The 12,078-nt window shown below is 36.9% G+C and overlaps 2 protein-coding genes across 2 annotated transcripts; both read left to right on the forward strand.

Annotated features, from left to right (window-relative positions):
• Window positions 1–57: 57 nt before the first annotated feature.
• Window positions 58–4,652, forward strand: zgc:174906 (uncharacterized protein LOC571548 homolog). Its single transcript, XM_043224586.1, has 4 exons — window positions 58–185; window positions 979–1,366; window positions 2,301–2,354; window positions 2,430–4,652. Exons 2-4 carry the CDS (start codon window positions 1,042–1,044, stop codon window positions 2,708–2,710), a joined length of 660 nt encoding a protein of 219 aa, XP_043080521.1. The 5' UTR covers window positions 58–185; window positions 979–1,041; the 3' UTR covers window positions 2,711–4,652.
• A 144-nt stretch (window positions 4,653–4,796) lies between these two features.
• csad (cysteine sulfinic acid decarboxylase) lies at window positions 4,797–11,331 on the forward strand. Its single transcript, XM_043224572.1, has 15 exons — window positions 4,797–5,364; window positions 5,541–5,705; window positions 6,912–7,042; window positions 7,134–7,260; window positions 7,378–7,468; window positions 8,320–8,542; window positions 8,634–8,713; window positions 8,796–8,850; window positions 9,453–9,569; window positions 9,686–9,750; window positions 9,831–9,912; window positions 10,075–10,274; window positions 10,711–10,762; window positions 10,849–10,938; window positions 11,035–11,331. The coding sequence occupies exons 2-15, from the start codon at window positions 5,690–5,692 to the stop codon at window positions 11,206–11,208; spliced, it is 1,503 nt and encodes a 500-aa protein (XP_043080507.1). The 5' UTR covers window positions 4,797–5,364; window positions 5,541–5,689; the 3' UTR covers window positions 11,209–11,331.
• Window positions 11,332–12,078: the final 747 nt, after the last annotated feature.

Below are 12,078 nucleotides of genomic sequence, written 5' to 3' on the forward strand. Positions count from 1 at the left end.
AATGGTGGCGTTTGGGCATGTTGATAGTGAAAGTTTACATACTAAAAATAGCACCAGCTATAGGCACGTGAATAGCACTCCCCATCCAGAAGAGGGCGTCAGCAGGAGCTTGTTTTTGTATCAATATCGCATTACATACGGATGAAACGTGAACGAGCCATCGCGCTCTTCTCCGTCAAACCGAGGTAAAGAAAATTTACTTTCGTGCTTAACGAAGTGTGCTTTCATTCATGTGTGTAGGGCACTTCCCTCCGCTGCTTTCTATCTGTCTGTGCGGGCGAAAAAAAACCCTACGTTTTAAACTTTCAGTTTCTACGTTGCAATTAAAGACGTCCTGAAATGAAAGCGAGTTCTAGGAAATTTGTAACAGTAAGTTTTATTTTAAAAAACGGAAGTGGAACGGAACGCTCGCGCGTCGCGCATCATTCGATTAATCTCTTTGTTCTCTTCAGTTTTCCCGCGCTCTTCTCTCTCTCTCTACTGATGCGAGCTTTTGCGGTGTTTGTAATCGATATACAGTAACAATTGTGTCTTAAAATGTTATTATTCCTCAGTAAAGCAAACCAGCGTACGAATGTGTTAAAATGTGCGCAACAGCCGTTTATTGAACGTAAACAAAGATGACGCATCTCTTGTAGTGGCCCACTAAACTGGAAAGTCCCTTGCGGATAATTCAATGAAAGATGCAACTCACACTTACACACTTAATTTGTGTGATGTCGGCACACGCATATAGGCTTAAAATCTGTCTTCTATATATATATATTTCATAATTTTAAAGTGGTAAAAAAGACCATGTGCGGTTTTTAAAAAACAATTTGTCAGTGGGAGGGATCAGAAAGAAGATACTTCCTTTATTTTGGGTGCACCCATGATGCTTAGCTACTCTCCTCTGTTCTTGTCCTCTTTATGTTAAATGTTTTATTACACGCTATAAGCCTTTTATTGTTTAAAACAGTTTAATCTCTGGTTTTACAGCCTTTGGTTTGAAAAGCAGTGTCAAATCGAGGTTTGCACATCACTAACCGAGCGCAAGAGGCGATGGATGGGCCCGTGGATGGCATTAAGCTCATTCGAGGACTCAAGACCGAGCTACTGGAGGCTCTGAAAGGAGACCCGGATTTTCTGGTTCAGCACTGCCATGCAAGTGGCATACTGAACGATAATGAGTACAACAACATCAAAGACACGAACATGCGCTCGAAACAGGTACGGGACGTGTTGGATTATGTGATTCACAAAGACAACAAGCATGCTCTGAAATTCCTGAAGGTGCTGAAAACGCGAGACATGCAGGAGACATTTCCTAAACTGGATTTCGTTCAAAAGCTGCAGATCAACAAACGCAAGACACCAAAAAACGCAGGTAAATCATCCGTTGCCCGCCATTAACGTCCTTTGAATTTTGACTTTGTGACTTTTATGCATATTATTCTTACTTTTTATTCTTAATTTTTAATTTTGGTTTTAATTACTCCAGTAGTCATTTTGTCTTACAGTTAAAATATAGTTGCAATACATTTTGAAAAGTCAACTAATTTAACTTACAGTAAATAATTGCATGCAATAAAAGCTACTGCAATGTATAAATACTTCAAGAGAACATAAACATAATTTCACTGTTACAGTAATGAGAGTTAAACTGTATATATAACAAGCTTAATTGTCCTGGAAATCTTTAGAGCTTAAAATTAATTCAATTAATTGTTTAAAATTAAAGCAGCTCTAAACCAGAAACGTTCCGTTATGTATAAAGCGTTATATAAATTATAGAGTTTCTGTGGATCTTTAAAAAATTAAGCGCAGAAAATCCGTTTTGTCTTGTTTTCCCAAACACATCAACTCATGATACATTTACTTGAGTTACAAAATGAACTTATGAAGTCAAATTGAACAGAATTAAGGGAGTTCATGTTTAAAGAAGAATATTTATCTTTGAGTAGTGAAATGAAAACTGGTTTTCCCTATTGAATTAAGTAGATCTTTCTGATTTTCTAATTTAAAGAAAGGTAAAAAGTAAACACATTTTTAGAGCACTGGGAAACATGACAAAAAAAAGGTACTGGTTAAAATTTTTTTAATTTAATTATAAATTTTTTGCAATGTGATCAGTATTTTTTTCTAATGTACTTTTTTGTACGATTACTAAGTTAGGTAGATCTTGAAAATGTCCTAAAATACAAGAAAAAAGATATTTAATATTACTCTTTTTATAATTACGTATTTCACCCTATTGACTTTAAACTTTCTAGAACAGGCGGCGATCTATTTGTGATTTGTAAATGATGTTGGTTTTTCAGAGACGACAGCGAAACGACGTCAGGAAATAGAAAACGAGCCGCTGCGTATCATCAGTGAGTCACATGCACACCTCTGCTTTGCATCTCGCGACCGCGCCGCTCCGTTACCTAACTTTCCCCTTCTCTCAGACTCCAGGATGGTGAGCGAGAAGGAGATGATGATGGTGGCCGGCTGCATCGGGAACAGCTGGAGGGAGGTGGGCATCGTGGCGCTGGGCATGAACACCACCGCTCTTCAGCAGATAGAGGAGGACAACAGCCAACACAAAATGCGGGTTTTCGCCATGCTGCGTAAGTGGAGCATGCGTGAGCGGGAACAGGCCACGGCAGCTCGCCTCCATTCTCTGCTGACCCAAGAAGAGAACGGCGTGGACGCTCTGAAACTCAACTTCCTGTTGGAAAACAACTGAGGCTGCTAAGAGGACTTCAGCTGGGTGCTGCAGTCGTAATGTCAAAACCCAGAAGGCCGATAAACCGTGAGCCCCTCGAGGTTTCATGGGTTTTTATAATGGGGTCATGATTGAAACGGGGTCTGTGGTGAATATAGATTGCCGGTGTTTAATTACATACACAATTATGTTTATTTTAATTTTTTTTAAATGCGTGTTATTAATGACATATACATAAGAATGTTTGTCTTGTGTAGTTTACATTGTACAGCAAATCGTTGAAGCTATTAATTGCTTCCCAAATGAAGCACTATGCACTTATACACTGTGCATTTATGCTTTATGTACTCGACCGTGTAGTAATTTTGTCATTAATAATCGGAGGCAGGTAGCCCTCGCCTCTTCGCAGCGTAATTAAATTTGCAACATTCCCACATTCCACACTTTTTTTTGGCTATTTAAGTGGTTATTTAGCTCACAGGTACGCGATTTGGGATTTTCCCGTCGTTCGCCACACTGACCTTATCTTACTCGTGAATTTAAAGGGATAGTTCACCCAAAAACTCTGTCAACTGTTACCCTTCACTCGTTGCAGACATGTCTGCGCTTCTTTCTTCAGCTGAACATGGCAGAAGATATTGTGAAGAATGTTCGCGACCACACAGTTGATGGTAGTCATTGTCTTCCACTGTGTTTTTTTCATATTACGGAAGTCAATGGCTATTTGTTCGGTTATCAACATTATTCACAATACCCTTTTTTGTAACTAAAGCACAAATAACTTGAAGGGCTAGTAAATGATGACAGATTTTTTGGGGAAAACTATTGCTGTAAAAATCCAACGATAAAAACCCATTTGAAAATCTCAAGTGAACTCACGGTGTATTAGTTATAACTAACTGCAGCAGGTAACACATGTAGCACTTGCAGAGATGCAAAAGTACCACTAGAGGGAACTATAATTTCTTGTCACAAATATAAAAATGTTTATATTTGTATTTATTTTATTTTTATTTTTTTTCTTCGTTCGAGTACAAGCTTGTAATAATATTGCAACTTTCAAACCCTCCAAGCTAAAAATGCGGGTATTTCAAATAATTTTCCTAAACTTGATGTGAAAACTTTTATAATTGTATCTTAAAATTCAATAGCAGACATGCTAAGAAAAAAAAAGGGGGCATTTTTCAAAAAGGGGCAAGACTGAATTGAATGTCAGAATGTTTTGTTTTATTTTTTTACGGCATTATTACTTAATTATTTTTCTCTTCAGCTTATTTCATGTGAGATCAAGTTCCATTCCTACTTTTTAGATTGCACTTCAGCTTGTTTGCTTTCTCATGGTACAAATTGCCTGATTTGTGCTGTAAACATTCCATCTCGTCACGTTCCGCAAAATAATATTTACGCTTTTTAAGTAAATGAATGTGAAAGCTTTTATCAAAGTCTTAAAACTTGAACCGATTCCATGAAGAGATAAGCAAGATAAGTTTAAAAAGATTTATGTTCCAATAGAGACCGTTATCTGGCAACATAATGGCGACCTTCGCTCTCTCGGCAAGTATCACGTTGTTTCACCCTGATGCATTTTCACCCTGGTGTTTCACCCTTGTTCACCCTTGTTCACCCTTGTTTTGCATGCCAAGCAGGTGATAGGATTGGAGGCGGAGCTTTGTACAATTCCATTGCATAGACCTCGTCATTAACAGCATCTAGTCCTGCCAGACTTCATGGAATCTTTTGCTGTGGGATTATAAAACTTGCTTTATTTGATAGACTGCAACCTGATAAAGAGAAAAAAAAAATCATCTCAAATTTCTTATCATGCTTACATGAATTTTTTTGTACCTTTTTGCACTGTTTTGCTACTTTTATGTCTTACCGTTTTGTAAATCAATCATGTTTGTGGTTATGGGTCGTTTGTTTGTTTTTAAGTAAAATAAATGGAAATAAAGAACTAAATGAATCATGGCTGTCGTTATGAGGTTTGAGGTTATGTTTTATTGTTTTGTAGCTTGTTTTTTATTGTGTAATTTAGATGCTTGTTAAGATTTGTTTTTATTGTTTTATAGATTTAAGCTATAAATGACTGGCTCCCGGTGAGGTTTTTGTAGTTGATGCTGAAGAATGGAAGATACACATCTCATCTGTTCATATTCATGCATTTGTTGTCCGTGTGTTTTCATAAATATATGTATATATATATATATGTATGATAATTTGGAAACTGAATCTATTTGATCACAGCAAGATGCCTTAACATGCAATAATTCAGTTACCCTTTCCATGGGAAACCTACGTTCCCTTTTTCCATAGGAAATACTGTTTCTATAAGATAACAGACCCGCTTTGGTCCAGTCTTTTTGTGAACCCTGTGACATTCCATTCCACTCTTGTGAGTGTGTGTGGGATCATTGTGCAATCTGACAAACATACGTGGAAGGATATATCTTTCTTTCATCAGCAAACTCTAACAGTCTAATGTGAACTTAGAACAACGCTACTGAGTTTGGAAGGTGTTGAACGTTGTACCCCTGTTTTGCAGCATGCATTACCTAAATGAAAGTCTGTGTTTGTGTGTCATTATATAACGTAAAATTGTTGTTGTCAGTTACAGTTTAGTAGCTATATCTGTCTCTTACCACCTAAGATGCAGGACCGTGCAAATAAAACCAATGGTAAGATATTTCCCAGCGTTTTGAGAAAATGAAATGCTAGAAATTATGTTGATAAAATATGCACTTGACAGTTGCGTGTAGCTGATAGCTTCATATCATCTGGGTCTTCAAAAAACAATTTAAGTTAAAGATTGATTTTTTGTTGACACACCCATATCACTCTAATCCAATTATAGGATGTCACTTGAATGACGAATCGGGCGTGTGCATCTACGTATATGAAGGCTGGATCTTGCAATGAACCAGAGGGTCTCGAGGCATCCTTAACGCATCAGATACAATACACCTTCATGTGCCGAGTACAGAAAGGACGTAAAACATCACAATGAGCTCATCTAAAGGTGAGAAGTTTGATCGTTTTTGATTGCACGCATATAGTTCCCTTAAATGCACCAATTCCATAGTTTTGCTAAATCGTGCATTTTAATGCGACGATGTAACGCTGTAACTACGAGAAACTGCGCGCGTGCCAAATGTCCACCTTCTAGAAGCGGGAGAAAACCACGGGAAGCCTATAGAAGGCTGGCGATTGAAACTTTCGAGGGGTCTGCGAACGATGCATTGTATGGAAAACTATTAAATAAGTTGCAGGAACAGAGACGGGACGCCCCTCTCAGCTCTTTCATCCACCACAAAATAAAGTAAAAACAAAAAACTCCGCAAACAGAAAAAAAAAAGTTGCAAAAAATATCATCTTGCTTCTTACCTAATACGAAAAGCATATTACAGTTAAAACTTTCTGCTTTTGAATCTTTCTGACAGCCATTTTGCTCTTTGGTGTCATATATCCATAGGGAAAAATGGGGCGTTGATGACGTTTTCATCATAAAATATCGCGATTGTTGCAATGGAATTTATAGAGCTTATTATAAAACTGACTGTGAGTTCTGATTGGACGTGCTCATCGGCTGAATTCCGTATTGTGCGTGGAGTTGCGGCGCTGCTTGGCAACCAAAGCCAGTACAGAAAAGAGTTCATCAAAAGTGGGACGTGAGGTGAAGTAGGACGAATGCGTTTGTCGTCGATTGCTTTTAAGATCTGTATCAATTATAGATGTGCGTTATAATGCAGTATGCAGTGGAATGTATACATAAGATAATGTAATCCACGCGTAAACTGTTTAGATGGGTTTAGGCTGGTCCAATCTGGTTTACATGATGGATCGGCTGGAGTAGAAGCTGGTAGGGGCTAGATGGAGATCTAGTCTCTGGACGACCTTGATCAGCAGATCAGCAACAAACCAAACATATTTTACATTTACATTTCCTATATATATATATATATATATATATATATATATATATATATATATATATATATATATATATATATATTGGAATGCATGTTTTTTGCATGTTACTTTTTTTGCAATGCATGTTTTGCATATTTTTTTGATCCTAAATCATGAGGAGCAGTTTCTGTTTCTGCGTTGTTTCTGTGCTTATTACATAAAAATGGTTATATTTATTACTAATTATCGTTTATTGAATATTGGTTCATTTTTCTCATACCGCTTTTGCTTATTTACTTTGATATGTATCTTACAGAATATATGAATGGCCATGTCTCCCTGGAAGAATCGGATATGCATGAGTCAGACGGGAAGCTGTTCCTTACTGAGGCTTTCGATGTGATTGTGGAGGAGATACTTCACAAAGGAACTGACTTGAAGGAGAAGGTTAAGTCTTTAAGAATTTGTCATCCCTTTTAACAACTTCCTATCTTATCTTGTGTCTCAGGAGATGAACTGCGTGTCTTTGCATTCACAGGTGTGCGAGTGGAAAGATCCCGATCAGCTGAGAGCTCTTCTGGACCTTGATCTCAGAGAGCATGGAGAATCTCACAAGCAGTTACTGCAGAGGGTCCGAGATGTGGCCAGATACAGTGTTAAAACCTGTATGTTGGATATGTTGAGAGCCCACTAATTATTAACATTTTCTTTTGTTTTATTCTGAAATTATTACAATTGTTTCTCCCCAAATAAGTGGTTGCATCCTGGTCTCTCGTTCACAGGTCATCCTCGGTTCTTCAATCAACTGTTTGCTGGTGTGGACTACCATGCTCTGACAGGACGGTTACTCACTGAAACCCTCAACACCAGCCAGTACGTGTGAATGAACTTTGATACATACATTTTTAGGTGTTCGTGTTAATGTGTTACAGTGAATGTACTTTCTTACAAAGTTCTCAAAAGAGTGCTGTAAAATTGTCTGAGTAAAGTCTGAGTAAATTGAAAACTGCTGCTCCGTTGCTGAAGTTTTCCATTAAACTCTGTTGTCATAGTAATAAGTAACTTATCAGAGCACTTGAAGTTATCAGATGACACTGTTTGATTTCAGCGTGGAGCCACTGGTTTCAATTCTGGAATCTAAAAGCTGTTGATTAGAGATTGATTAAATTATGATCTGAAATCTTTAGATAATGTAAACAATGTTATCAATAACGGAATTTGTTTTAATTGCATGCAATATATACATTTTTAAAAATGGAGAATTCAAAATTGATACAAACGAAAACTACGTCAAGGATGTAGACGAGTTAGTTTCTTCATCAGAAGAGATTTGGAGAAATTTAGCATTACATCCTTGCTCAGCGATGGGTACAGTAAATGGGTGCCGTCAGAACGAGAGTCTGATAAAAACATTGCAATAATCCACAAGAATTGTGAAGTGAAAAGCGGTATGTTTGCAAGAAACCAATCCATCATTGCATCAATTACAAACATGCAGCTTTGGCTTCAGAAGAAGTTAACTGATGGACTGGAGATTATTCTGATGTTTTTATCAGCTGTTAAGACTCTCATTCTGACGGCACCCATTCACTGCAGGAGGATCTGCTGCTGTAGCTAAATTTCTCCTGTATGTTCCCTAAACCTGCTCCCTTAATAATATTATAAATACACGCACAGATCACGACTTATCAATCTGCAACATACTTAGCGTTGAGTTTTTACAGATACACCTATGAAGTGGCCCCTGTGTTTGTCCTGATGGAGGAGGAAGTGCTCTGTAAGCTTCGTTCTCTGGTTGGCTGGTCAGAGGGAGATGGGATATTTTGTCCCGGGGGTTCAGTGTCCAACATGTATGCCATGAACGTCGCACGCTACTGGGCCTTCCCTCAAGTGAAGACGCAAGGATTGTGGGCCACACCACGAATGGCTATATTTACATCACAACAGGTAAAAAGGTTTAAGATCTTAGATTTAAAAGAGCACGTAATGCAGCATTATTAAAACCCAACCATAAGATTTTTATGTTACCTTTTTTTAGAGTCATTACTCTATGAAAAAAGCAGCTGCTTTCCTTGGTATTGGAACGGACAACGTTTTCATCGTACAAGTGGATGAGAGGTACAGGAACTTCTCTCCAACACATTTTGGATAACAAGTGTTTCACTTTAAATTGTTTAAAACGTTTTTTGTTTCTTTACAGTGGCAGCATGATACCAGAGGACCTGGAGGCGAAAATTGTGCAAGCAAAATCACAAGTAATTATTTAAATGATATCAGTAAGATCATTTTTTTGGAGAATCTAATGCTCCCTAATAAAACAGTAAAATACTAATAAAACTATTAATTAAAAAAAATATTTATGTGATTTAGAAATGCAGATTAATATTTTTTTCGGAAACCATGACACTTTTTAAAAAGATAATTAGAAAGTAAAGTTGCAAAATTATATTTATATTTTTATAATATTTATTCACTGTTGATCAATTCAAGGCATCTTTGCTGACCCCAAATTAATTTTTGAATAGGAGTGTATATAATTTTATAATGAACTAATATGGTAAATTTAAAGCAGTTTTTTGATTTATTAGCTTATTTCAAATGCATTTGAATTTCTTCCTTCCGTGGAGCACAAAAGGAAGTATTTTGAAGAATGTTCATGCTATTTTTTTTAACAAATCGAAAGCAGAATTTCTTGTATGGAAAAAAGCAGCATGAACATTAGATAAAACATCTTCTTTTGTGTTCTATGGAGAAAAAAAAAAAAAAGGTCATACTGGTTTTAAAAGACATAAGCATGTAATATATCTAATGTTATGTTCTAAAAGTTAATAGCATTTGTCTAATGTCTTCCTTTCAGGATGCTGTCCCGTTTTTCGTTAATGCCACAGCGGGAACCACAGTGCAGGGCGCCTTTGATCCTCTGAACCGCATAGCTGACATAAGTGAAAGAAATGGCATGTGGATGCATGTTGACGTAAGTGCAGCACGTTTTTCTTATGTAACACCATTGTGCAACATGTCTACATAAGTGTGGCCCCCACTTAAAAAGTGTCACCTATTACTAACTGTTACAATCTCTCTGTTTTACAGGCCGCCTGGGGAGGAAGCGTGCTGTTTTCCAAAAAACATAAACATCTTGTTGCAGGAATAGAAAGGTTTGAACACTGTGATTTGGCAGGAGAAGAAGCCCATCTTTAAATATATATCATTTAATGTTTCTTTGTTTAAAACTCAGAGCAAACTCTGTGACTTGGAACCCTCACAAGATGCTTCTAGCGGGATTGCAGTGCTCTGTGGTTTTGTTCAGGGATACCACGGTATGAATGTGGAATGCAGAAATCCATCCGTCTTTTTACTTTTACTTCTAACCCTGTGCAAGTCCATTCATGCACTCTTTTTGCTTATTAGTCAAGTGAACGTATTATATTGACTTGCCCACAAGTGCAACTCGCTGTTGTCTTCTTCATCTCAATCTGTAGGATCTGTTAATGCACTGCCACAGTGCTAAGGCGACCTATTTATTCCAGCAAGACAAGTTCTACGATACAAGCCTAGACACGGGAGACAAATCCATCCAGTGTGGCCGTAAGGTGGATTGCTTGAAGCTGTGGTTGATGTGGAAGGCAATAGGTACACATGGTCTTTCAGAGCGAGTGGATAAGGCCTTTGCCCTCGCAAGGTATTGGATGCATCTGTTAGATGTTGTTGTTAATAACTATACATTTTTTAAATATTGCATTTTGTTAAACTTCTATCATTAAATGCACTGAAGTATATTTTTAGTATATACATGTTAAAAATGTAGGGATTGGTATGATTTTATATTAATGTAAAAACTAAAAAGAGAACAAAAATAGCAAAAAAAAATTAAATATTATTATCATTTAAAATAAATGCTTTCTGTTTGAACATATTTTATGATTTAATTAATCTCTGTAATGCAAATCTAAATTTCCAGCATCATTACTCCAGTCTTCTTTCAGAAATCATTTGAATATGCTGCTTTTCAAGAAACGGTTATTACTGTCAATGTTGAGCACAGTTGTGCTGCTTAATATTTTAATATATATTATTATTTATTTATTTTCATAATCCCTTATTTATTTCTGCACTAGGTATTTAGTTGAAGAAATGGAGAAAAGGGACAATTTCCAGTTGGTCTGTAAGGTACAGCTGCACAAACCTGAAGTAGTATGTTTATGTAAATGCAATGCTTGTTTATATATTTATATAAGGTGTGTGCTTTCCAACAGGGGCATTTTGTGAACATTTGCTTTTGGTTCATTCCACCCAGTCTGAGAGGGACGGAGAACAGTGCGGATTACCAGGAAAGGTTATCAAAGGTCAGCTCAGTTTAAATGCGGAATGGCAAATAATAGAGCAGAGAACTGAATTATTGAGTGATTTCTTTTAATGCCACGTCCAATGTACGCCATCAGGTGGCGCCAGTCCTCAAAGAGAGAATGATGAAGCATGGGACGATGATGGTGGGATACCAGCCCATGGATGGACACGTCAACTTCTTCCGAATGGTTGTCCTTTCTCCTCAGTTGTCCACCAAGGACATGGATTTCCTCCTCGACGAGATAGAGGAACTAGGGAAGGACCTGTAGTTGGTTACCTAGTTAGTTTGAAAATCTGTGGTCTACCAGGAGACAGTATCATATCACATACCGTTTTTACATTTTTGACTTATACTGTTGGTACGTAATAAAGACTTCAATGAGTAAACTAGCGAAAAAATAAAAAATAATAATCTACAGAGGTCTTAAAGGTAATGAATCTCATAGATTCTGGCCCACCTGTGTATTGAATTCATTTGTAAAACCCGATTTAGGTATGAGGGCCTTTACTAATGAACCTTATTGTAGAAATCATATGTATTAAATAAGGGAAACATCCGAGATTTGAACCTCAGAGGCCAGGATTGAGTCGCACTGTGTCTGTAAACGTGATGTCAGCAAAACTAAGCAAAAATTTTTCACAGGCGGAAAGCGTTTCTGATTGGCTAAAGCGTGGGCTGTTCCCCCGACTCTCTATTTCTCTCTTTTTTTCTCCGAGCCGAGGGCTGTCACAGAAACAGGTGTGATTTTTTTTTTTTTTTTTAGGACACATATTTTAGTGATATCTTTTTATAGGATGATTTTATGTGTGCCGTTTAAAAAAAATGCTTTAAATTGAAGTGTGCCACAGATTTTTATTTTAGCAAATTACTTTTTTTTGGAGTCCGTAATTTAATAAGGATATTTTATAAATTAGTTTGTGAAATATTGGCTTAATTGTGTTCAACTGTGACTGTCCTTTTTGTTTAACACATTGTGTGCATCAGTGTTCTTTTTAAAGAATAGGTCAATATACCGTAGGCTTTTGTTTTTACTTCGTTTTGAAATTCGTGAATTGACGTATCAATATTTGCCTTTACATTACGTCCTTTGCATTATAAAGGATATGAATATACATCGTTTCCAAATAAAAGTTCAATT

Source organism: Puntigrus tetrazona, chromosome 23 (genome assembly GCF_018831695.1).
Source record: "Puntigrus tetrazona isolate hp1 chromosome 23, ASM1883169v1, whole genome shotgun sequence".
In the NCBI taxonomy this organism is placed as follows: Eukaryota; Metazoa; Chordata; class Actinopteri; order Cypriniformes; family Cyprinidae; genus Puntigrus; species Puntigrus tetrazona.